Source organism: Kwoniella newhampshirensis, chromosome 3 (genome assembly GCF_039105145.1).
Source record: "Kwoniella newhampshirensis strain CBS 13917 chromosome 3, whole genome shotgun sequence".
NCBI lineage: Eukaryota > Fungi > Basidiomycota > Tremellomycetes > Tremellales > Cryptococcaceae > Kwoniella > Kwoniella newhampshirensis.
The window spans coordinates 272327-294531 of NC_089957.1; the positions used below are offsets into that span (position 1 = coordinate 272327).

Sequence of the window (22205 nt, forward strand, 5' to 3'; positions counted from 1 at the left end):
ATCGTTTGTATACGGTATACGGCGGACTCACCTGTCGGTGCATCATCGTAATCAACATATATGCAGGCTGTCGTCGGAAACTCTACCACGTTCCACGATATGTATTTCTATCTCTTGGTCAACCCCAAACAGCCTCGAAGCAGCAGTCCACTCACTCCATATGGTTCTGATGAGGACGATGACGTTAGATCGGTCATCGCGACATGGAAGGACGAGGCGAAAAGAGGGCGAGAGACCCGTTCGTCACCTAGCGGAGAAAGGTGGGCAGACTCACTAGGATCCCAAGTAAGACATTCTAGCAGTGGATGGATCTTGAGTGGCCGTTGGAGACGTGATGCTTGGAGATACGAAACGGTGACTCCGATCTGTTGACCTCCTTCCCACGGTCTGTGGGAAACAGAAAGTGTCAACAAAGGCTGATGGGATATGATAACATTCCCAGGAGTGTGAGAGGTGGTTGTCCGGGCTCAACATATAGAGGTTGTATGATTCCGATGAGGTTGACGATAGTAGCGAGAATCGGCGGGTTGAGGAGAACGATATGCGTAATGTGGTGCGTTTCGTCGCAAGTGGTCCGGGCGGCTGACAGGAGATGATGATGCTCACCCTATGCTTACAGCTGGGTCGAATTTAGGCATCAGACTGTTGTTGTTGCTGTTGTTGTTGTGGTTGCGCTCTATAATATACAAATACGAACAAAAGCCTACAAACAGGGAACCGACCCCATTGCGCTGTCTCGGATCGAGCAACTTGAGGCTCAAATCGACTGTGCAGCACCCATCATCGTTTCTGAACGTCTTCATCGCCCCCACGCACGTTCGTGATGAGCGCGGTCCGTGCAAGAAACGGAACATCCTGAACTGTTCTTTCTTGGGATATCTGGTGGCGTTGTCGATCAAAAGGACGTGTAGAAAGACGTATAGATCGTGGAATGTTTTGTGTGCCAGGGAGACGGACAAATCTTTCCGCCTGACATGGTTCACACTTGAGTTTTTTTCCTTTTCATAAAGAAGCGCCAATGGACAAATCGGCATGCATGTGAGATGTTGCTGCATGTTCCGTCTCAACTAGCCAAATCGTGTCATGACTACCATAAGCCCCTGCTTTACTTCTTGTCTGCTGACGAAGAGAGAACCTCATCGTCGGCCACTGAGTATCCACATCAGCCGGATCCTCTCGCAACAACCACGAGACCGGTCGAGCCGGACTTACCATTCAACAACAAGCTCCTAGCGTCCAACATAACCCTGTTACCACTCTGGGCCAGAGTACCCGCGATATCTCTAGCCGCTTCAAGTCTTCTCAATTGCAAGAAACCCTTGTTGGTCCTGACGGCCTCTCCGATCAACTCTGCACTTCTGGCCTCACCCTGAGCCCTGACGATGATGCTTTGCTTCTCCTGAATCGCCTGGTCGACCAAGAAGGCGGCACGTTGAGCGATCTGTTGAGCGACTTGTTTGGCTTCGACGGCGTGTGTGAATTCGGGGGAGAAGGCGACGTGAGTGATGGACACATCGTCCAAGATGAGATTGAACCGTCGAGCTCGCCGAGTGAGGTTCTCACGGACCAATCGGGAGACCATCTCTCGCTGAGTGATGAGTTGAGAAGCGTTGAATTGAGCTACCACGGACTTCAAGACCTCGTTCACGATAGAAGGGAGCACTCGCTCATCGTAGTCGGTGCCGAGTTCACGGTAACTGTACGAGGTGACATGGTCAGCTTTCGATCAACACTTATGTACAGATCCAGCCGACTACTCACATAGTAGGCAGATCATTGACCGAAGGTCGCGACAAGACACGACAAGTGATGTTCACCTATAGATCCGGATATGTTAGTATTCGTCGATGAATCCCCATCGGACTGCCGATTCAGCACACACCATTTGCAAGTCCTTGGTACCAGTCAATGAAGCGATGTTCCTAGGTTTGGCTCGAACATCGTAAATGACCGGGCTTTCCAACCAGGGAAGCTGGGATCGGGTCATTAGCTTCTGACACCAGCTTCTGACACTCATTGGAGACCCAAGGAGCGTACTCACGACCAAGTGAGTCCCTTCAGGATAGATGTCTGGCTTGACACCATTTATCCTGGAGTACTTGATTGCTCGATGACCACCATCGACTATACGAGTATGACTCTCAGTCAGTTGTTAATCCAAATCAGGCCGGAGAAATAGGGTGACCCAACTGACCGTTGAAAAGACTGTAGTTCAGGACGATACCACCAGCCAACAAGGCGCCAATAGCTCCGCCACCGGCCAAGAACCCTTTGGCACCTCCTGGCATCTGACCGCCGGGTCCACCACGACCACCGCCGCCACCGCCGCTCGCTTGCAATCGAGCCCGATTGAGCTGTTGAGCGAGCTTCGCGAAAGCTTCTCCACCCGATCTGTTCATCTTCGATTGTCTGTGGGAAGGCTGAAAGGGGTTGATGATAGAGGAAGGCAAGAGTGACAAGTAAAAGAAGCAAGGAAGAATCGTATTATCAGATTGCAGGATCGAGATCGTAGAAGAGTAGTGAGAGTAGTTTGAGCGGACTCGTCACCTTCCGGCAAAGTTGGGTCCATCATAATCACGTGATTCAGTTTCTCCCTTCCCTCCACCGACATGTTTCGAAATGTCCACCAACTTGGATCACTGCTTGACAACACCATCATCGACAACAACGATACAGCTCTTTGTTCCATGCACTGGTCCCCCGAGCGGCATCATCGTCTACTGTGGGAGACACTGAGATGAGGTCTCAAACTCAAATACCTCGCTTGGTGCTATCTTGCAGTCGAGCTCGACCAGGATCCCTCCCATCGCTAAGGCCAGCCCGACCTGCCCATTATCGACATTCCACATATGGCACCTCGTCGGTCGAGGACACTTTCTCAGCATCACCTATCGCGTCATCGTCCAGACTCTCATCCCTTTACACGCCTTCTTTCGATGCAGCTACCGCCAAACCTTTCTACGTCACCACTCCGATCTTTTACGTCAATGCAGGTAAATTTGTAACCGTGAGCATCGCTAGTTGTCTTGACTGACAAGTAACCCTCTCATAGCCCCCCACATAGGGCACTTGCACTCCCTCCTCCTCACCGACGTCTTCGCAAGATTTTCACGACTAAGACATCCTTCACGGAAGGTCATCTTCGCAACAGGAACGGATGAACACGGTATGAAGATCCAGCAAGCTGCAAAGGCGAAAGGGGTGGACGAGAAGACGTTCTGCGATGATGTCAGTCAGAGGTTCAGAGTGAGTCAGCTGCATAGTCTGGTCTGCTAGTAGTATCACTGATAGGGGCGTGATGCTCCTGATTTAGGATCTGGCGGTGTTGGCAAACGCTTCAAATACAGATTTCATACGGACGACTGAGCCTAGACATGAGAGAGCAGTCAAACGTTTTTGGGCGAGTGACTCATTCTTAAATCAGGTCATCGAGGATCTCACAAAAGGCTTACAACCACATGATCCACTCTGACGATTCTAGATGGTACAAAAGCTGACGCTCTTTGTATCGGCAGGAAAAACTCGTAGCTTCAGGGGACATATACAAGGGCACACACTCAGGCTGGTACTCCATCTCCGACGAGTCGTTCTATGCAGCCACGCAGGTGACAGAAAGAGAAGACGGAAAGATGATAGCGATAGAGACCGGAAATGAAGTCATATGGGAAGAGGAGGAGAACTGGAAGTTCAAATTGTCGAAATACAGAGGATTCCTGGCAGAATGGTTGAGTAAACCCGAATGTGAGTAGCCTGTTTCGGGTTTTAGCTCTGTGCACCTCTCCGTCTAGGCGTCAACATGTACTCACCAGCTAGGCTGTCTTGCCCACTTTGCAGCTGCCCACCCCAATACCGTCAGAATAGAGCTTATACGGCAAGCGCAATCCCTCGAAGACCTTTCCGTCTCGAGACCCAAATCCAGAGTGAAGTGGGGGATCACTGTTCCCGGCGACGAGGAACAAACGATATATGTCTGGGTAGATGCGTTGATCAACTATATCACGGTGACTGGGTATCCTGAGAGCCAAGAAGGGTGGCCAGTGGACGTTCATGTCGTCGGGAAAGATATTATCAAGTGAGTCTTGGCAGCATCTCTACCTCGGCGATTTTAGTGACGCATGCGAGAGATACATGCTCGAGGCGGAACAGATCGCAAGACTGACCCCATATAATGGCTCCCAGATTCCACGCTCTTCATTGGCCGGCATTACTTGTTTCAGCGGGTCTGGAGCCACCGAATCGAGTGATCGCACACGCACATTGGACAATGGGCAAATCGAAGATGTCGAAATCGAAAGGAAACGTGGTAGATCCGATCGAAGCGATGCGTAATTGGAGTGTGGATGGGGTCAGATGGTATCTTATGCGAGTCGGTGGAAGCTTGACCGATGATGCCGGTGAGTGATCTTGGCCCAACTCCGTGTCCACGTGTTGCGATCATGAAGTCAGGCTGACGGAGTGTGACTCGTCTACAAGATTACGCACCTGAACAGGTCGAGGTTCATTATCGTCTGCTGGCTGACCAAGTGGGCAATTTGCTTTCTCGTATATCGGGACCGAAAATGCTCAAGAAAGCAACAAGAGAGTTTGATCCTGCTTCTCCAGAGGATCGGGATGTCGAGCTGGATAGATTGTTGGGCGGGCTGAGGGATGATTTCGAAAGCAAGATGGAGGGGTATATGGTCAATCATGCTTGTGGTGTAGTGATGGAGGTGATCATGGCTGTGAGTGATTTCACGCCAGGCTGTCCGCTGTGTGTCTGTTTTACAAGGCGCTGACTATATGAACTTGACGTGTGAAAAGACCAATAAGCTGTTCACAGATCTGGCGCCTTGGTCCAGTGTCGATGGTACGAAAGCCATCACGTACGCATATCACTCTCTGCGCCTGGCCAGCATATTAATGCAACCCATCATACCCTCCAAAGCGGCTGAAGCGTTAGATAGATTAGGTGTGCCTGAGACGGAACGAAGCTGGGGAGATGCGGTCTGGTCAAGCGGGGATGTACAGGAGGGGAATTCCCTGCAAACGGAAGAGATCGTTAGACGATTACAAGGGGGAGCAAGTCGATGGAAGGGGAAAGGACATCTGTTCCCGCTACCAGAGAAAGGGCATGATAGTTTGATGTAGACACACGGCAGTATGTGAGCGTACGCCATGGATATCTCGTATATTGCCGAGGCTAAAGGATATCTTACGATCCTGTGCGTGGGTTGATTTCATCCTGTGCGTGTGTCAAATTCATCCTGTGCGTGGCGTACTTTGCTACATGCTTTTTAGTGGTACATTACCATACTCGTGACCTTGCAATACTGTCCATATCAGTTCTCCAAGTATGTCCGGGACCCTGAGACACATCTCGCCAGTCAGCTTTGAGCATGGCGAGCAACGACCGACACGTCGACCTACCAGTCCCATCTAGTTTTATAACATCTCAAACCCTCTTTCCAAGGCAACCATTCGATTCTTTCCAGCGGAACGTGTGAGCTAGGTAGCTGGGTAACAACATGGAGGAGAAAGCACGCACAATCCAGTATCTCTGAGACTCTCGCATCCTCTCGAGGTCAGGGAGATTGCGCAGAGAAACGCAGACGAGATCGAACAGAGTATGAGTTCTGATGAACCCCTCGTCGATTCAGCTTTCGTTTCACCCAGACACCCTTCTCCCGAGCTTTATGTCCAAGTTCTGGATGTCCGTGAGGTGGAAGGACATACCTGTACTCAAAGTAGACAGAAGAGTAGTACATATCCCGTTCCACCAGACGAATTTTCCCTTTGACCGTCTAGCATTTGACCGAGTCATCACCCTTTTCTCCTTCAAGCAAGGCTTGATGTCCCCTCTCTTCCTCCTCGAAGACACCGTCGTTGTAGGTTTTTGTCTCGGATTCTTCCCTCTGTCAATGGAGGGGGATTTTGCGAATGGATCCAGAGAGAAAGAAGGGAGGATCCATCGTATTATGCGGTATGCGGCGAGGGAGAAAATGAGGGTAGATAGGGCAAACAGCGCTGCTATCTGTCATATCCATCAGTACCTACTTGGCGGGAAACGAGGGAAACGAGAAGCGTCATGAGGACGTACGACGTATTGGACATTTCGAAGAAGCCACGCTGCAGTGGAGAACAAGAGGACCATGATTCCTCCCGGGAGCCAAGGCGAGGAAAGGGGGAAGAAGAGACTTTCATTCGTGTCAACAAACGAAGAGGGAGCGGTAACTGGTCTTGATCATGGGGTCTCCGCAATCACCCCGCGTTATTCACCTCTATCAGTCTCGTTATCTTGGCGGTTCAGATGCATCACATATCTCTTGCTACATACTGATATCTTTGCTACACCTTCACCGTTGGGCACAATTGCTGTTCGGGTTCTGACGCGGAGCCTGGGACTTCGGCTTCATCCTCTTCCCTCCATCATACCTACTCTACCACTCTGCTCGCCTGCTCAGTTCACCTTCTTCTTGATATCGTTCCCGACCGTTCCCCGCTTGTTACGGTCGTTGTAGAGTACGAAAGCGAGTGCGATGAGTCCCAACACGATGATGTTGGCTGAACATCTCTTGGGTCAGCTCTGCTCTAAGAACACATTCGGGCATTCCACCTTTCCCCATACTGCCACCCCGGTGACCCCGGACCGACGAGACGAGCAAAGTGCACGGAATGTGCAAACGAAGACGCAACACTCACAGATGACGAAATGAACCGATGCACCAACGAAACTGGCGATGCTCTCCAACACATTCCAAACGAGCGAGATGACGCCGTGGACCAGCGAGTAGATGACGTTGAAGAAAGATTGAAGAACAGCGAAGATGCTCTGGAAGATCCCCTAGAAGTAGTGTTGTCAAGGTCCCACGTCAGCATTTGACCATGAATCCAAAGGATACTCGTGATTTTACGAGAGGTAGGGTGTTGAGCGGGGAAGAGGCCTGAGAAGGAAGGGACGCGACAGGGAGACTGACTTGGATAACGTTAAGAAGTCCCTCGATGAGGTTTGCCATTGTGTGAGTATAGATGTTGGATGTATCAGATGGACGACTAGGGTGTGGATGTGCGGATATCCGGGAGGAAGGTGATTGAGCAGTCCAGTGGCGACTGATCCATGAACCTCTCTCTATCTTTATATCAATGTAGCAGTCAGAAGGTGGGCGACGAGCGGATGGGTTTTGTATGACGTCGGGCTCATGAATCCCATCCCCTTGCACGTGGCCCAGTAAACAGAACGGACTGGATCAGGAGGAATGCCCGTGGCCCGTTTAAACACCGGTTGCGTAACATGCCTGTGGCACTTTTGATCCCCTCTTGCGTGGACCAGGAAGCACGGTTCTGTATTGCTCTTGATCGGACCTTCAGGGAACAATACAAACTCTGTTTGATGCATTAGACCTGGTTCTAATTCGACGTTTTCTTCGCTTCGCAAAACGCACGCAGAGCAGACACTCGTACGCTACTCTATCTCTCGCTGCATCGACTCTCTTTCGTCCATCTTTTCATGTGTCTCATTCTCGAATCCAATCGTTTAGTACGCCCATCGACAACACGGTCCGCAGCCTCGCTCATCGAGGGCCGACCCGCAATGCTCTAGACGCCTCATAGCAAACAGGCCAATAAGAAGGCACCTTCTTCCATCACATCTCACCAGACCCATCCTTTGTCAATAGAATAAACAATAACATCTCTTCAGCTGGCCCGTGACGTCCCTTCCGATATCCCCCTTCCCACATGTCGTCGTCTTCTTACTCGCCTGCCAAACCCCCTTCCTCCACCCCTGGTCCTCCTGCAAGGGCTGGTCCGTCGAGATGGGACGCACCCGGGGATGACTCCTCATCGTCGACAAGGGACCGCGAAGAGAGGACGAATGGACATAGTAGATCAGGAGAGGTCAGTGACCATTTTACACCATTTGGTATCCAGCTGATATTCGCTCCCAACACCTATCCCCTCGACGACGCTTACGCTTATACGTAATCAAATCGTGCCTCTTTACCGTTCTTGCGATTCTTGTCCCGAGCAGCCGTCAGCTCCACGACCATATGCCATTCCACCTTGGCAGAACCGACCTCCGCCTCGTCAAACATTCCGACCTCATCCAGCCGCTGGATCAGGATCACGACCGAGATCTCATTCGCCGTCTCCTCCTCGAAGAGGCTACGACAGAGATAGAGACAGATGTTTTGACGTGCGCGACAGGCCAAGTGTAGATCCCGGGAGATCAGGGGATCTACCACCTTCCAGAAGAGCGTCTGGGTTCTCTTCCGCACCAACCAGAGATAGAGGACCCGAAAGAGACGGTGGATGGGGCAGAGACGATAGACGGTGGACAGATCGTCGAGACGACAGAGATCGCGATAGAGAAAGAGACAGGGAGAGATTTCGTGACGATCTTCCTAGGAGCGTCCCTCCTCGACCGAGCTCTTCTTCACAGGTGCCACCTCCACGTTTTCACACGGACAGATCATTACCACCTCGTTCACCACCATCGGCTCCAAGAGGACCTCGAGCTCTAGCTGCTGCTACCCCGCCTGCTTATTCGACACCGAGGATACCATCGGGACCTCGTTCGATACCTCAGTACAACACACCGGCGCGAGATGAGAGAGAGCGAAGTCCTTTCCAGGCTCGCGAGGCTTCGCGGACGTTCGACCGTCCGACAAGCTCAGCAGGAGGGCCCGGACCTTCTTCTATCGCTTTTGCGTCATCGCAAAACGTCAGAAGGCCATCAACTCCACCGGAGACTTCGGCCGTCCCTCGAGCTCCAAGATCAATGCGAGGGTCATCAAGTCCAGTCGAGACTCGACGGACAAGAGATTACGAGGGATCTTCAAGTGTACCCGCTTCTAGCATTGCCTTGCCCGACGTCAAGGCGGACTCACAGGCTGATGCGGATGCTGATCTGGAGGAGGGAGAAGTAGTTTCACCGGTCCAATCGGCTCGACAACCATCCTTGTCGTGGTCGTACAAGCCGGAAGATCGGGACCGCCGCTCCTGGCAACAACCAAGAGATAGGGATAGAGATCGCTGGGAAAGGGATAGAGAATGGGAAAGAAAAAGGGAGCGGGATAGACGCAGGGCAGGAAGCCCTTCTCCTCCCCCTCAATGGACTGGAAAACGGAATTCGGAGGAGAGTTGGGGCGGCTCTGGCGCAAGAGGACGGAGGAGAAGCATGTCCAACCCGACTAGACGGAGAGGTCCATCGTCGGAGGAGCATACTCATTCCTCGAGGTCTCCTGCCCGGCCGGAACCCGCACGTGAGAGCCCCGAGCAGAGTCGCGAAGCATCACATGCTGAGCAAGAGGCCCTGAGACTGGGTCACGAGGGACAGGCCGATATGGATCAAAATACCGAACTGCTTGACAGACCACCGACACCCCCAGTCCCTCCCCCCGTCGTCACGTCTGAAGACACTCCCGTCGAATCGGCGCCCTTCCCGGTGGAAAATTCGACGACCGGTACACTGCTCGAACCACCAGTGGTGCTTTCCCGTCCGGACACTCCCGCGCTACCACCACCCGTCTCAGACTCTGGTGCCGAGCCTGACGTTGCCGAGCAGTCAGCACAAGAGGACTCGATAGATATGGAGGGCGTTACCGATAGGCCGGTGACCCCGGCGCTACCTCCACCTTCTCCAACCTTGGGTCCGAAAGCAGACTCGGAGACGGTTCCAGCTGTAGAAGACGTACACATGGCCAGCCCGCCGAAGCAAGCCGAGCATGATGTAGTCAGTGAGGCAGCAGGCGCTGAGGATGTTGCTGGAACGGACGACGATCGTGTAGTTCCGACGGCTATTGACGGCGAACAACTTTCAAACCCACTTATTCTGAAAGAGAACGCTCTGGTTCCAGAAAATCACAAATCTGCATTGAGAGTGTCTATCGTATCGCCGGTACAACAGACGGACTTTGCATCGGTCCCGTCTGCCAACGAAGTGTCAGATCTCCCAGCACTATCTCCAAGCCGTGCCGCTCCCTCATCTGTGCAGTCATCTGAGCTCCAAACAGACCAACAACGCGAGCATTCACCGCCAACACCTATGGCGCCGACCTCGCCTCCTGATTCTGCTGTTACACCAGCTCTGCACAGTGGCGCCACGTCGGTGTACGTAGAGATAGTGCACGAGGTGAGCTCGTACAAGGTAGAGCCCGCATACTCATCGATGCTGACGTTTGCCGTAGCAGCAAGACTCAGTATCGAGCCCTGCTTCGTCCGCGCCGGTCTCTCAAGGGAAACCCGATCCACCTGTGACGCGTAATAAATCCTCTCTAGCCGCTAATGGCGCTCTGAGCTCTCCATCCAGCCCTCCTCTCCCCCCTCGAAGAGTCACCATTGCCGAACGGCGCGCCGTACACCTTCCTCCAACCAACGCATCCTTAGCTTCGCCCTTCGGTGACAAATTTGCCGGGAAAGATCCTATGCCCACTGCCGATTCCACAGACGTCGAGACCGAAGCCGGTCCCAAGACTGCAGACATCGACGGACGGGACTCGCCGTTATTCGAGGATCCTAAAGAAGCGAGACTCATCGCCGCCATCAAATCCACTCAATCACAGCAAATCGTGTTCCATGGAAATTCGATCCTGGCTTGGAATGTTGCCACAGCGCCAGAAGATTCGAGCCGTATCCTGGCTTTGGATGATGAAGAGCGGGAATTGATGCTGAAGGATATCGTTCAACCGCTGGAAGAACAGCAACGTTCAACAGCAAGACTCGTAGCGATAGCTGTCTCAAAGGAGCATGCATCGACCGAAGAGAAGATAGAACGGCTCAAAGCGGAGTATCTGGAGCTCGATGAAGAGTGGAGGGAACATTGCAGTTTCCTTGATTCGCTGATGGAGAAACGGGGACCGCCTCCCGCCGACCTTTTCAGTGTTCCAGGCGCCATGTTACCGGTTGTCACTCCCGGACCTGTCGCCCCTACTACGCCGATTCCGGAAGACCTGTTTAACTCCCGAGGCAATCGACGAAGAGGCGCTGGAGATGCTGTAACGACCGAAGCCGAGTTTGAGATGATCCTTGCAGGGTTGGCAGACACGGCTGCGAAAGATCCTAATTTCCGAGCGTCAAAAACAGCAGCCGTTGTCCCTGATATGCTGTTGGACGAGGAGCGAAATCTTCGATACGACGACGACAACGATTTGGTGACGGACCCTTTGGCATTCTACGACTTTGCAGGCAACGCAGAACCGATCTGGACCCCAGAAGAACGAGCTCAGTTCGTCAGAAGATACATGGCTTACCCGAAGCAATTCGGACGAGTTTCGGACGGCATATCCAACAAGACTGCTTCAGATTGCGTCCTCTACTACTATAGGACGAAGAAGGAGGTGGATTACAAGGGGATGTTAGCGAGTAAGCGAGGAGGAGGAAAGAAGAAATCTATCCCAATCAAGAAGGGTGGCAAGTCTGCTGCACTGTTGGCGGATCTGGAGAAGAAGAAACCCACTGTCTCTTCTAAAGACGAGAGCTCCACACCAGCCAGGAATGGACGAGGAGAGAGGGAGGAATCTATTGTCCCCGGAACGAGCGCCAGGAAAGGACGTCCGAGTGCAAGTGCAAGTGGAACTCCCAGTGAAGGAGGAGGTCCAGGAAGGAGAAGGAAGGCCGCGAATCTGATGATGACAGCAGCTGTCAACAGCGGGAACGACGACGATGATCAAATGGATTCGACAGCGACATCCAGAGCTGGCAGTGAAGATCCGTCCTCGATTGTCAACAGCCACGGAAAGGCGAAGATGCGGATGACCGTAAAAACTGTCAAGAGGCCGAGGATCAGCTCTGTCTCCGATGCTGCGACTGCTCAAGCACAGGCAGTCCCATCCGGACTTTCCGCTACGATCGCTGTTCCCGCTTCAGCAGACTCGTCGACCACAACTCCAGTCGTCAAAGATCAACCACTTGATCCTGATGTCGCTCAGACTGAATTACTCCCTCCAGTGAAACGAGCGGGTAAACGGAGAAAAGTTGTCAATGATCCTGCAGATCCTACTGTCAGCACTGACGTTGATCCTATCATCGCTACGTCCGACGATGCGAACACCGCTGCGACAGCTACTGTATCTTTGGGAGACCCAGCTTCAGCCCCGGGCGTGGACAAGCCTGCGAGACGATCAGCGACAAACTCATACTGGTCCGTCGAAGAAAAAAGAAGGGTGAAGGAACTCGTCGCTATTCACGGGATAGACGTCAAGGTCATCGCTTCACAGTTGAAGGGAAAGTCAGAGCGACAGGTGGGGAATTTCCTCGAAGGACACAAGTCGGAATTGATCGAAGGGAGGGTTGGCACTAGCGTGACCGGTGCTGGGCGTATGACGACTGAGGACGAGAAGAACGTGAACGGCATGGCTCTGCAAGGGGGATTGGTATGTGATCCTGGCATCTGATATTTATGCTTGTGTAACGATGCTGACCAATCGCCTTCAGAACGATACCTTCAAGTCTACTGCTCAGCCTACTCGGACCATCTATGACACGTATCCCTCGTTCATGTCCGGCCCAGATCGATACGAACCACGACTCGGCATGTTTCCACCAAGTCCACCTCAAGCCGCTACAGCCGGAACACAAACGCCCGGCGGTATTGCAGAAAGTCCTATCAAACCCATCTCGCGACCTGGCGGGATGCGCATCTCTGCCCTTTTGAACGATGATCCTCCAGCGGCAGCTGCCGATGTCAAAGTCAATCTACCCGCCTCTGATTCAATGGATGCTGCGTCTGACGGTACGATCGACGAGAGAGACATGGATGGAGTGATCAGACCTTCTCCCAGATCAAATCCACCTGTGCCTGCGACCCAAAATGGAGTCCAGGTGTTGCCTTCGACCTATTCTCGTTACGAGCAACATCGTCCGGATCTCGACCGGTACAGATCGTCTACGAGTGTCTCATCCTCCCCTGCTGCATTCGCTCCCACACCTTCCAACTCAACGTGGAACGGCGCGTCCCAACCAAGTCACCCGGACCTAGTGTATCCCCATCGTCCGGCGACTGCTAACCCAGCAGCACCTCGGCATCGATCGTCCTGGGATGCACATGCTCAGTCGCATTCCCATCCTCACCCTCATTCTCATTCCTACTCTCACCCTCATCCTGGTGCCCATCGCACAAACTCGTACTCGAGCGGAACCAGATACGAGCAGCCTATACCCGGATATCACCATCAACAATTACCTGTACATGCGCAGTACAGCAGTGAGAGGGCTTTCCCTCATCCTCACGATAGGGATATGGCCGAACGATATGCTCTCGGTCATTCGCCTGCCACAGCAGAGTATGGGACGTCGTTACCTTCTATGAATGGTGTCGGACACAGTACGGGCAACTCACAAGGTAACGGAGGCACAGCTCACAGATCGTGAGCGGCGAGGCGAGGAGCATCTGTTTCGGAGCTGAGATTGAGTTAGGGCTCAGGAAGGCAAGAAACAAACATACAGAGCAGGGGTATTTCTTAGTTCTTGCTTCGTCACTATGCACTACCAAGAGCATATCTTGGCGCGTACATCTTACCTTGGACTGTGTCACGAGTGTTGGGACGACATATGTTCGAAACGCGGGTCTATACGCTGCAAAATGAGCGGAAACGGCCAAACGACACTTTGACGACCCTTTCCTGGAAACAAAAGGTTTTGAGATAGAACGCTTTGCCTTGAAAAAAGGCGAACAAGGACAGACGGGTGAAAGGAGAGCATAGACGAATCTTTGGTATACATGCACACTTCGATCCTGCCTCCATACACGTTGTCCCTCAAGTGCAAGTACTGCTGCATGGATGCATCTTGTCCTCTTCACCGTGTCTCTCTCTCTCTCCTTCTCTCCCTTGAATCAGTTCTCTGAAACAGTCATATCTCTCGCTCGTGCCTAGCTTGTTGCGGATATCGGATCAGACGGACGGCGGACGACGGACTGGACTGGACTGGAGCGTTCTCGCGCGTAGATAAAGTAAGTCAAGTCAAGTCAGTTGAAACTGAACTTTGGCTGGATTTGAATCGTGTATCTTCTGTTCTTCACCATAGTGAATCTCCACTTTACGCTCAACCGTACTGTTCACCACCACCACCACCACCACTGAGACACGCAGTGTACACGATCAGCCGATCAGCCAATGACAGTCTTTCCAGAACAAGAAGAGGACCGAGTGGCCACCATCGTGGCTAGTGGGATGGGTACTCCTATCGACAAGGAGGGGAAAGGTAGAGGAGGGAAAGGGACTATAGCTGTTGATATGGATGATGTGCTTTGGTGAGTGGCGAGTCCATGTGCATGCAATATAGTGGGCTCCATGGGAAAATCCGTATCTGGGGATAGCTGATGGGAGAAGATCAGTCAAACGAATGCGACAATCGTACATAGTATGTTATGACACACACACACACACTCTCTCTCTCTCTCTCTCTCACACACACACATAGTCGATTAGGTGGTCCATACCTCGAACCCCTCTTCAGCGATAAATACACGAAAACATGTCACGAGAACATGTCTGACTGACACAACGTCTACACTCTTCCTCGTCCTCGCTCCCCTACTGCACCTCCTCTCCATCATTCCAAACGCTCATCTCTCTCCCATACAGTGCACAACGAGCTATTCAATACTCAGCCACCGTTGACCTTGGATGATTTCAAGAACTATCTGTATTGGAAGAATAGGGGTTGGACAACGCCCGAAGAGACCGTTGGGATGGTGGTAAGTGGGATGGTTCTCTTGAGCACTTGGTCATTGGTATCTATCGGGAGGAAGTCTGGGTGAGAGCGGTGCGATTGATCGATGGGTCTCAAACTCTCAAGAATGTGGACAGCGTTATATTTCAGTCGGCGGGGCGGCCTCTGTTTCAGCTTGAGGCGTTTGCTCATTCTGACTCTCGTCATTCCCCTTGACCTCTTGCTACGCTGACGCTTACCACACAGCAACTACTCTACCGGAAGGGGTTGTACATGCGAGCCCCACCTGTACCAGGTGCCAAGGAAGCGCTCCATAAGCTAAAACACATGGGTTACAAGTGAGTTTGAGTCTTCTATCTCGGTCTGGGTTCGATTCTACAGTCAGCGTGTAAGGATCCTGGATTCAAGGCCGCTCCACTGGTTCATCTTATCGTCAAGGGGATCACTGACAGTTTCGGTCACAATCCAGCCTCATCATCATCACTGCTCGATCGGAGAATCAACGGGAAGGTACCGAAGATTGGATAGCGCAATATCTCCCTGATAGTGAGCGACACTTTGATCACTCGACTGGTCAAGCTGTACCGTAGGATCCCGAAGTTACACGGCTGATCGAGTGGTCTCGCTCCAGTCTTCGATGAAATCCACTTCACAGGCGCTTTCGCTCATCTTGAGCCAACACGGGAGGAGAAGGAAGGACATGTTGCGAGAAAGGCGTTTGTGTCACATAAGAAACGATCAAAAGCAGAGGTGGGTGCGGCGCTCCAAGGTGTTTCATGGGACGAGAGCAACTGACACTTGACTCGATGTCCTCCTTGTCACTCTGACTGCAACAACGATCCACTCGTACAGATCATCCACTCGACGTCGTCCCTTTTCCTGATTGACGACTCTTCCGAGAACGCCTACGACGTCTCCATCTCACTCCACCCGCACCCATACCCTACCAAAGTCCTTCTCTTCGGCTCGTACCCATGGAACGCTATCGTCCATAAACCTGAACAACTCCAACCTCTCGAAGAGATGACGTATCTCGAGAAGGAGGAGAAGGGTCTGATGGGTCAGTATGAGGCGTTGAGAAAGGAGAAGATCGCGCAAGGCTGGTTGCCTGAATCAGTGGAAAGAGTAGCAGATTGGGAGGGAGTGGTCAAATGGGTGGAGAAGTTTGGAGAGAAGAGCAGAGGTGAAGGTGAACCGACTAAACAGTAGTAGGGAATGACAGGTGGTGAAGATCCACACTCCGCGTTTACAACATACATGTCGGGATCTCATTCCTTTGGTACAAGATCCATAGACCGTCTTCCAGTGCAATACCATTAACTGTCCCCATATATTGTCATGCATCATGTTGCACATCACATGCTATGGCGAAGGCAGAACATGTACAACAAGTGACCATTTTTGGTGGGGAAAATTGATAAAGAGGAAACAAGCTGATCTCTGACAATCAAAGCAACATCCTCTTTTTTTGGTTCAGAATTTCTTAAGTTGCTCTCTCTCCCTCCCGCTCTGAACTCAAAGCTATGAACAGGCTATGAACAGGTTGACAATGAGAAGTAAGTGGGAAGGAAGTAGAAAGGAAAGAGAGGGGAGTTGGAGTTAACCACTCTTGAGGCCAATCGTTATGATTAAAAAGGGGGTATTATGATATGCTACTTCGCTCAACAATGGTCGCGATCTTGGTCACTTTGGTGCACCACGATTGACAATGTTGTTGGCAGCCTAAAAGGTATGAGATGCGAGGGTATACTGGACCGCTCACAAATAGATGCGAAACGAAATAGACGACGTGATGGCGCGTAGAAAAAACATGTATAGCGCACGCGAGTGTACAGACGACAGGGAAGGGTGAAGACAGACCAGTCGCCATCAACACTAACGACAACCAGCAGTCTTCACCGGACAGTGTGGGAGGGTGAAGGTGGCGGGGGATGGCCGAACGTTGGAATGGAAACAGGGCTCGTATGTTGAAAAAGAAGCAGACAAAAGTCTGCGAGAAGGGGAACACGTTAATCAGTGTTACCACCGAGAAGCGCTAGCACCCCACCGATTGATCCTCAGGTACGAGCTCGCGTTGCCACCCATGTGACCAAATTCTGAAAGCGGCTCGTACTGCTGTGTGGGAGCTCGCACGATCGATATTCCAGGTTCGATGGGATGACCGATGTTGGGGTGACCTAGAGCACCAAGTGGCGATCTCTTCGATGCCGACTTCTGACTATCGCATCTTTGGCAGCAAGCGACGCGCTGATCGTAGCCGAAGGCATCAGACGATCGCCATTCAAAAGTCTTCAACGGCTTAGAGCTCACTGAAGACCATTCGCTGGAAGAACGGTGTCGAGAGAATGACTCACAGTCATCTAAAGCCTCGAGGTTGGTTTGGCTCGGGTAAGTCGCAATGTGGTGCTGGCTGTTGGCTGATCCGTGGCTTCGGTCACTGGAATTAGATGTCGATCGCTTCAGTTCCGACACTGGTGGCAGCCAACGTTTGGCTCCATCATAATCGAGGAACTCCTCTTCCTCTTCCTCCTCCACCTCCCAGTCTTCATCATTTACGAGCGCGTCGACACTCCTCTCTGCGCGTTCCATCTCGACATCGACTTCCGCGTCTCGACCTTCCCACACCGCGCTGGCGTTTGGCACATGGACATATGGACGTGCAAATGATCCCCAGTCCCTACTGATAGCTTGGTCTGCTGCCGCCGGTAGTTCCTCGGCGGAGAGGCGTCGCTCGTAGTTTGGCGAAGAAGACACAGACAGGGGATCCTCGAGTTCAGTATCGCGCGCGTCCGTGACCATCTGGTCAATGAAAGGGATGACGATGTGGTCCACTTCATCAGAGAGTAATTTGCTAATCAACGCGGTGTAGAGTTTATTCACATGATCGACCCAAGACGATACAGGGACAAAGAGCGAGAAGTGTAGGTCCATGAGAGCACATCGTTCCATGCGATCAATTTGCTTGATGGGGATCGTAGTGACTTCGCACCTATAAATGGAGTCAGCGGTGATCAATGAAGGCAGCGACGAACAAAACAAACGTACCATGACTTGGTTAAGAAGGAGTTATCGTCCAGCCATTTGCCAGCAAGGATCAAACCCAAAGTGGCCACTCTTCTCTCCACGGCCTCCGGTTCGTATAATCGGTATTCTCGCAAAAATTCCCGAAGTTCCGCACCCTTGGGCCCGTCCCCCTCGTGAAGACCAAGTCCGTTGAGATACCAGACGGCAGCCACAAGAGCGGTAGGCGAAATTGTCATGCGCTGGATTGTGTCGAGGATGAAGCTCACGAAATCGGGGCTAGGCTTGTTGCGACGGGAGCAGGATACGTTCCAAGGATCTTGGACCTCAAGCTCTGGTCGGCGATGAAGAACGGTACGCGGCTTCGGCACAGGTGTCTGGGTCATTCCCATCCTGCCCCAAGGCTTCGAGTAGTCGGGAGGCGAGCGTCCGACGCGGAGCCATGCGTCTTTCTCGCGACCTCTTGGTCCCCAGAGCTCGTCCGCGGCACCCCCCACACCGGGTCGGTATTGGCCGGGAGTGACGAGTACGTCTATAACTTGACCTGCGTACCACATGGCGAAGGCGGCATTGACAGATTCCGCGCTGACTTCAGGGATTGCGGGAGCCACATAAGTGTAATCAACATGACTGGCGGGGTATCGATAGGTGTCATGAGGGGTTATAGGCCTCTCCGGAAGCTGGACGAGACGCGGGTGGAGGATAGGGGCGCGGAACTCTGTCGGCTGGAAATTCAGCCACGCTTGTCGAGGAGGCGACCAAACTGAGTGCTGTTGCTGCCGGGAGAATCCCGGCAAAGCGTCCGGAACGGGATCGTGATGGTAGGCATACGCATTACCGGAGGATACAAGCGGAGCGGGATCGCTCTGTTGCCTGTCTCTGTAATATTGGGCCATAGGATCCTGAACTCGCATAGCCCCTACAGGCGCGAGGGTTTTCTCCCTGTGAATCCAGTCGTCGATAGGTCGCGACAGAGTGCTGGCGTCAGGAGGGACCGGAGGGTACGGGCGACCGTTGAAGCTCATCCTCGAGTAGCGCTTGTGCAACAAGTAGTCCTCCTGCAGGTGTAGAGTGGGCGTTTCGCGGAGTCGTAACAAGTCACATATGAAAGGAGGGCAGCGAAAAGGAGTGGTAGTGTGATATGTGTGGGAGTCCAATGAAGGGGTTTTTGATTGACAGGGGGGCACAGGATTCAAGATCAGTACTTGCGGGCTCGTAACTTGTACCTGCTCTTGACTTACGTCGCTATCTTCGTCTTCGGCGGCACGACCGTGACCTCTGGCTTCGCTGAACGGCGAAAGCTGTTGGTATCCACCATTCAGGAGCTTAAGAAGCTCGACCTCACTTCCGGTGTACTCTGCTTCAACCGCACGAGCTCGATCCGCGGAGGTGCCGCGCCCAGTGGGCATGTCGTACATGTAGGGCATGACGGCAGGGATGGGACTGATCCCCGGTGACCCAGAGGTCGGGGTACAACCGCTCCTAAAGGAGGGACTGATACCGACTCAAGACAGGAACCCGGATTCAAGGAAAGAGCCTATTATCAATCGGTGGCAAATGTCAATACCAATATAGCCGTTGATGAGAATGAAGTCGCTATGCGTTTATATGCGAATAGGAAACCGGCTAACGGTATCCAAAGGACGTATCAAGGCTTGGCGAAAGTCGTAAAGGTGTAGTGGACAGCGATGTGCTGAATTGTTCAATCGAACAGCAAGGAGTATAGACACCAGCTAAGGTGTGCAGTAGGCTGCGCTCGACTTGCTTGACCGAAAGTGAATGAATTTCGGAAAGAAGTAGACGGTAGAGTCGATTCTTACGTATCGCTTCGTTGTCGACAGAAGAAGTATCGACGATGACTAGACCGAGATGGTAGTGGGAACGACTGATGACGGGCGACAGATAGAGAACGGGTGGCAAGAAGGACGATATATATGTGTGAGGCGATGACAAGAGGTAGATTTTGAGTTTTTTGGGAGTCAGCCCGCGTAATGTTGAATGATGTTCGTCTTTTCACCGATGACCGAGGACGTTAATTCGATGGTCACGGTCACTCACGTCGTATGACTAATCTGCTCTTCCGAGGACGACTTGTCTGTCTTGGCTGCAAGGTCACCGATGAAAGTGGAGATTGGAACAACGTGACTTCTTTATCCCTTCTTTCAGACGTCCTTCTTTCGACTCGGTTTTTGGGCTGATTGGTGACTCGTTTCAACGGCAGAGATAAGACTTGGCGAAAAGCTCTCTCGATGCTGTCGAAATTGAGTTGTTGGGGAGAGGAGTTGGACGGCAGGGGCAGAGTATCCTTGGAATGAAGATGACTCTGTGTACCGGTTTTGAAATTGATGGTATGAGAGAGAAGAGAGAAAGAAGGAAGGAGTGGATTGGATGAAAGGGGATGATATCTCTCTGGCTTACACTGACTACCTACCCACACTGACTTACCTGGTTCGATGCGCGTTTTCCCACCATTCACTACGTCAGCATACAAGAGACGGTGAAAATTACCTTGTCGGTATTACGGAGTTTTATGATTGTGGCACTGCAAACGCGTCTTTCGTGTTTCGTCATGTTGAATGGTATGAGAAGGCGTCGTCCCGTTCGTATCTTTGGGCTAACGGCTGACCTATTTGCATGCATCGTGACCGCTTGCCTTGGCTCTGGGTCACACCTGTTATGACATATGACCGGGACAGCTAGTGGGGCCCAAGTGTAGCAGATAAGAGTTACTGTCAGTGGTAGCTCCCATATTGCCCCCGCTTACTTCGTGGAGGGGATCTGCCACTCAATCCCATGATCGACCTCCACCTGACGCTTCCGCGTTGCGTTTCATCGTCGATCCAGCGTAGATTACAATGACAATCTGTGGAGGAAGAGACCTCTTTGAAGTTTCTCATTCCCTTCCTTGACACCGCCTCATTTAACTGATCCTCGTCTGAACCAGACAAGCTACCCAGATCATACCAATCATGTCGGATCCACTCGATACCACCGCCTTGTTGAGACTTCTTCCCGATCTTTTGCCCCGCAGCACCACTTCGCCTCTTCCCAACGCTACCGACGTCATCGCCGCTTTGGTCCACACAATACATACCTCTCTTCAATTCCGTCTCATATCCCCTTCTTCGTCTTCGTCTTCGTCTTCTTCCACCTCGAATCAAGCTACGTCGTCCCAAACACCTTCCGGCGACACTGAGATTGATACATCGACCGAGGGTGACATCGATGATGGTGCTTCGGAGACCACCACAGCGGTAGACCAAGATGAAGAACCTGAAGCTGTGGGGTCGAATACGGCTTTGGCTAGATTGGGAGAGGGTTGGAATTCGCGAGGCGAAGATTCGTATTCATTCGAATACAGACACGAGCAAAGTGCAATGACATTCAGAGTGAGGGTCGGGAGGATGGGTGGTAGAGTCCAGATTGACGCCATGGCAGAGGTATGTCCCTTCTCCCATCCTTTATGTTTCCTTTGCAGCCCAGCCGAAGTGTCGAGCTGATTGATCGGGTGGATTCGGTTGATAGGACGGCGCACCGAATACTATCTCGGTGGTACTGACAGATCTTGTCAATCCGTCGTCTTTCCCTGTCCCAAGCTCAGCGACAGCTTCATCGAGCTCTGGCTCGAACCCTTCCCCCGAAGCCCCAGCGAGAGCTGTGGGCCTCAAGTCGATCGCTGGGTGAGCCGGTAGTTGGGAAGCCTATCACCCACAAGTAGCTAACTTGTTCTTGGAACTAGTGTCAAAACATTTGTCGATCAATACAAGCGGGATATCATTGCAAAACTTCTGCCTGGTCTACAAGTACCAGGTTATCAAGAGTGAGCCCGCTCACCGGCGGTGGTTTATCGAGCATGCCGTATACTGACGCTTATTCCTCTCGTGTCTCGCAGAGCCAGCGGTTCCAACCCTCGTAACCCACCTCCTTCAGCACCATCACACGAGCCTGCTCCCGCTCGACCCGCTCCTCCCACCTCGCTGATCGATCCACTTCGAAATCCCCATCCTTCCAACCCTCTCTCGGTCGGTCGACGTGATCTCGATCCGTTCTCATCACTTCAACCGCCAGGACTATTCAACCCGAATAGAGATGGTGGAGGGATGTTGGTCGATTTCAATCATCCCTTATTTGATTCGAGAAGAAGGGATCGTGATCCCGACATGTTTGGCCCAGGAGGAGGAATACAACCTCCCGGGGCTCGGTGGGATCCAGTAGGTCCAAGTGTTGGTGGGCCCAGATTCCCAGGTCCGGGAGGTAATCCATTGGGAGGAGTTGGTGTGGGAGGTGACAGATGGGGAGACGAGTTGCCTCCTCCAGGAGAGTTCGGTCCGGATCTAGGAAGATCGGGTCCAGGTGGATTGGGCGGACCAAGAGGGAGAGGTGGAGGATTTGGCGGCGGTGCAGGGTTCGGAGGTCTGGGTGCAGGACGTGGTTGCGGCGGAGGGTTTGGAGGCGGCGGTGGTGGATTTGGAGGTGGGGGAAGTGGGTTCGGAGGTGGGGGGGGTATGTATATGTAGATGAAGGACGAGAAGGACACG

The 22205-nt window shown here is 52.4% G+C and overlaps 8 protein-coding genes across 8 annotated transcripts; 4 read left to right on the forward strand and 4 right to left on the reverse strand.

Moving 5' to 3' along the window:
* Positions 1-1105: 1105 nt before the first annotated feature.
* IAR55_001452 (prohibitin-2) lies at positions 1106-2399 on the reverse strand (the record flags this gene model as incomplete). Its single annotated transcript, XM_066944579.1, has 6 exons — positions 1106-1149; positions 1213-1697; positions 1762-1817; positions 1883-1972; positions 2042-2124; positions 2195-2399. 6 exons carry the CDS (start codon positions 2397-2399, stop codon positions 1106-1108), a joined length of 963 nt encoding a protein of 320 aa, XP_066804502.1.
* Positions 2400-2737: 338 nt separating this feature from the next.
* IAR55_001453 (methionine-tRNA ligase) lies at positions 2738-5127 on the forward strand (the record flags this gene model as incomplete). The annotated part of the gene is made up of 8 exons (XM_066944580.1): positions 2738-2993; positions 3053-3246; positions 3314-3400; positions 3516-3741; positions 3835-4072; positions 4180-4394; positions 4474-4721; positions 4801-5127. The coding sequence occupies 8 exons, from the start codon at positions 2738-2740 to the stop codon at positions 5125-5127; spliced, it is 1791 nt and encodes a 596-aa protein (XP_066804503.1).
* A 135-nt stretch (positions 5128-5262) lies between these two features.
* On the reverse strand, positions 5263-6130 carry IAR55_001454 (uncharacterized protein; the record flags this gene model as incomplete). Its single annotated transcript, XM_066944581.1, has 5 exons — positions 5263-5344; positions 5407-5463; positions 5525-5612; positions 5713-6010; positions 6077-6130. 5 exons carry the CDS (start codon positions 6128-6130, stop codon positions 5263-5265), a joined length of 579 nt encoding a protein of 192 aa, XP_066804504.1.
* Positions 6131-6436: 306 nt separating this feature from the next.
* Positions 6437-6992, reverse strand: IAR55_001455 (uncharacterized protein; the record flags this gene model as incomplete). Its single annotated transcript, XM_066944582.1, has 3 exons — positions 6437-6540; positions 6679-6820; positions 6954-6992. 3 exons carry the CDS (start codon positions 6990-6992, stop codon positions 6437-6439), a joined length of 285 nt encoding a protein of 94 aa, XP_066804505.1.
* Positions 6993-7713: 721 nt separating this feature from the next.
* On the forward strand, positions 7714-13344 carry IAR55_001456 (uncharacterized protein; the record flags this gene model as incomplete). Its single annotated transcript, XM_066944583.1, has 4 exons — positions 7714-7872; positions 8006-10108; positions 10164-12347; positions 12409-13344. 4 exons carry the CDS (start codon positions 7714-7716, stop codon positions 13342-13344), a joined length of 5382 nt encoding a protein of 1793 aa, XP_066804506.1.
* Positions 13345-14087: 743 nt separating this feature from the next.
* IAR55_001457 (uncharacterized protein) lies at positions 14088-15855 on the forward strand (the record flags this gene model as incomplete). The annotated part of the gene is made up of 7 exons (XM_066944584.1): positions 14088-14224; positions 14309-14334; positions 14559-14671; positions 14893-14984; positions 15116-15192; positions 15278-15396; positions 15499-15855. The coding sequence occupies 7 exons, from the start codon at positions 14088-14090 to the stop codon at positions 15853-15855; spliced, it is 921 nt and encodes a 306-aa protein (XP_066804507.1).
* Positions 15856-16665: 810 nt separating this feature from the next.
* On the reverse strand, positions 16666-19094 carry IAR55_001458 (uncharacterized protein; the record flags this gene model as incomplete). The annotated part of the gene is made up of 2 exons (XM_066944585.1): positions 16666-17635; positions 17692-19094. The coding sequence occupies 2 exons, from the start codon at positions 19092-19094 to the stop codon at positions 16666-16668; spliced, it is 2373 nt and encodes a 790-aa protein (XP_066804508.1).
* Positions 19095-20636: 1542 nt separating this feature from the next.
* Positions 20637-22184, forward strand: IAR55_001459 (uncharacterized protein; the record flags this gene model as incomplete). The annotated part of the gene is made up of 5 exons (XM_066944586.1): positions 20637-21107; positions 21193-21347; positions 21407-21487; positions 21560-22047; positions 22093-22184. The coding sequence occupies 5 exons, from the start codon at positions 20637-20639 to the stop codon at positions 22182-22184; spliced, it is 1287 nt and encodes a 428-aa protein (XP_066804509.1).
* Positions 22185-22205: the final 21 nt, after the last annotated feature.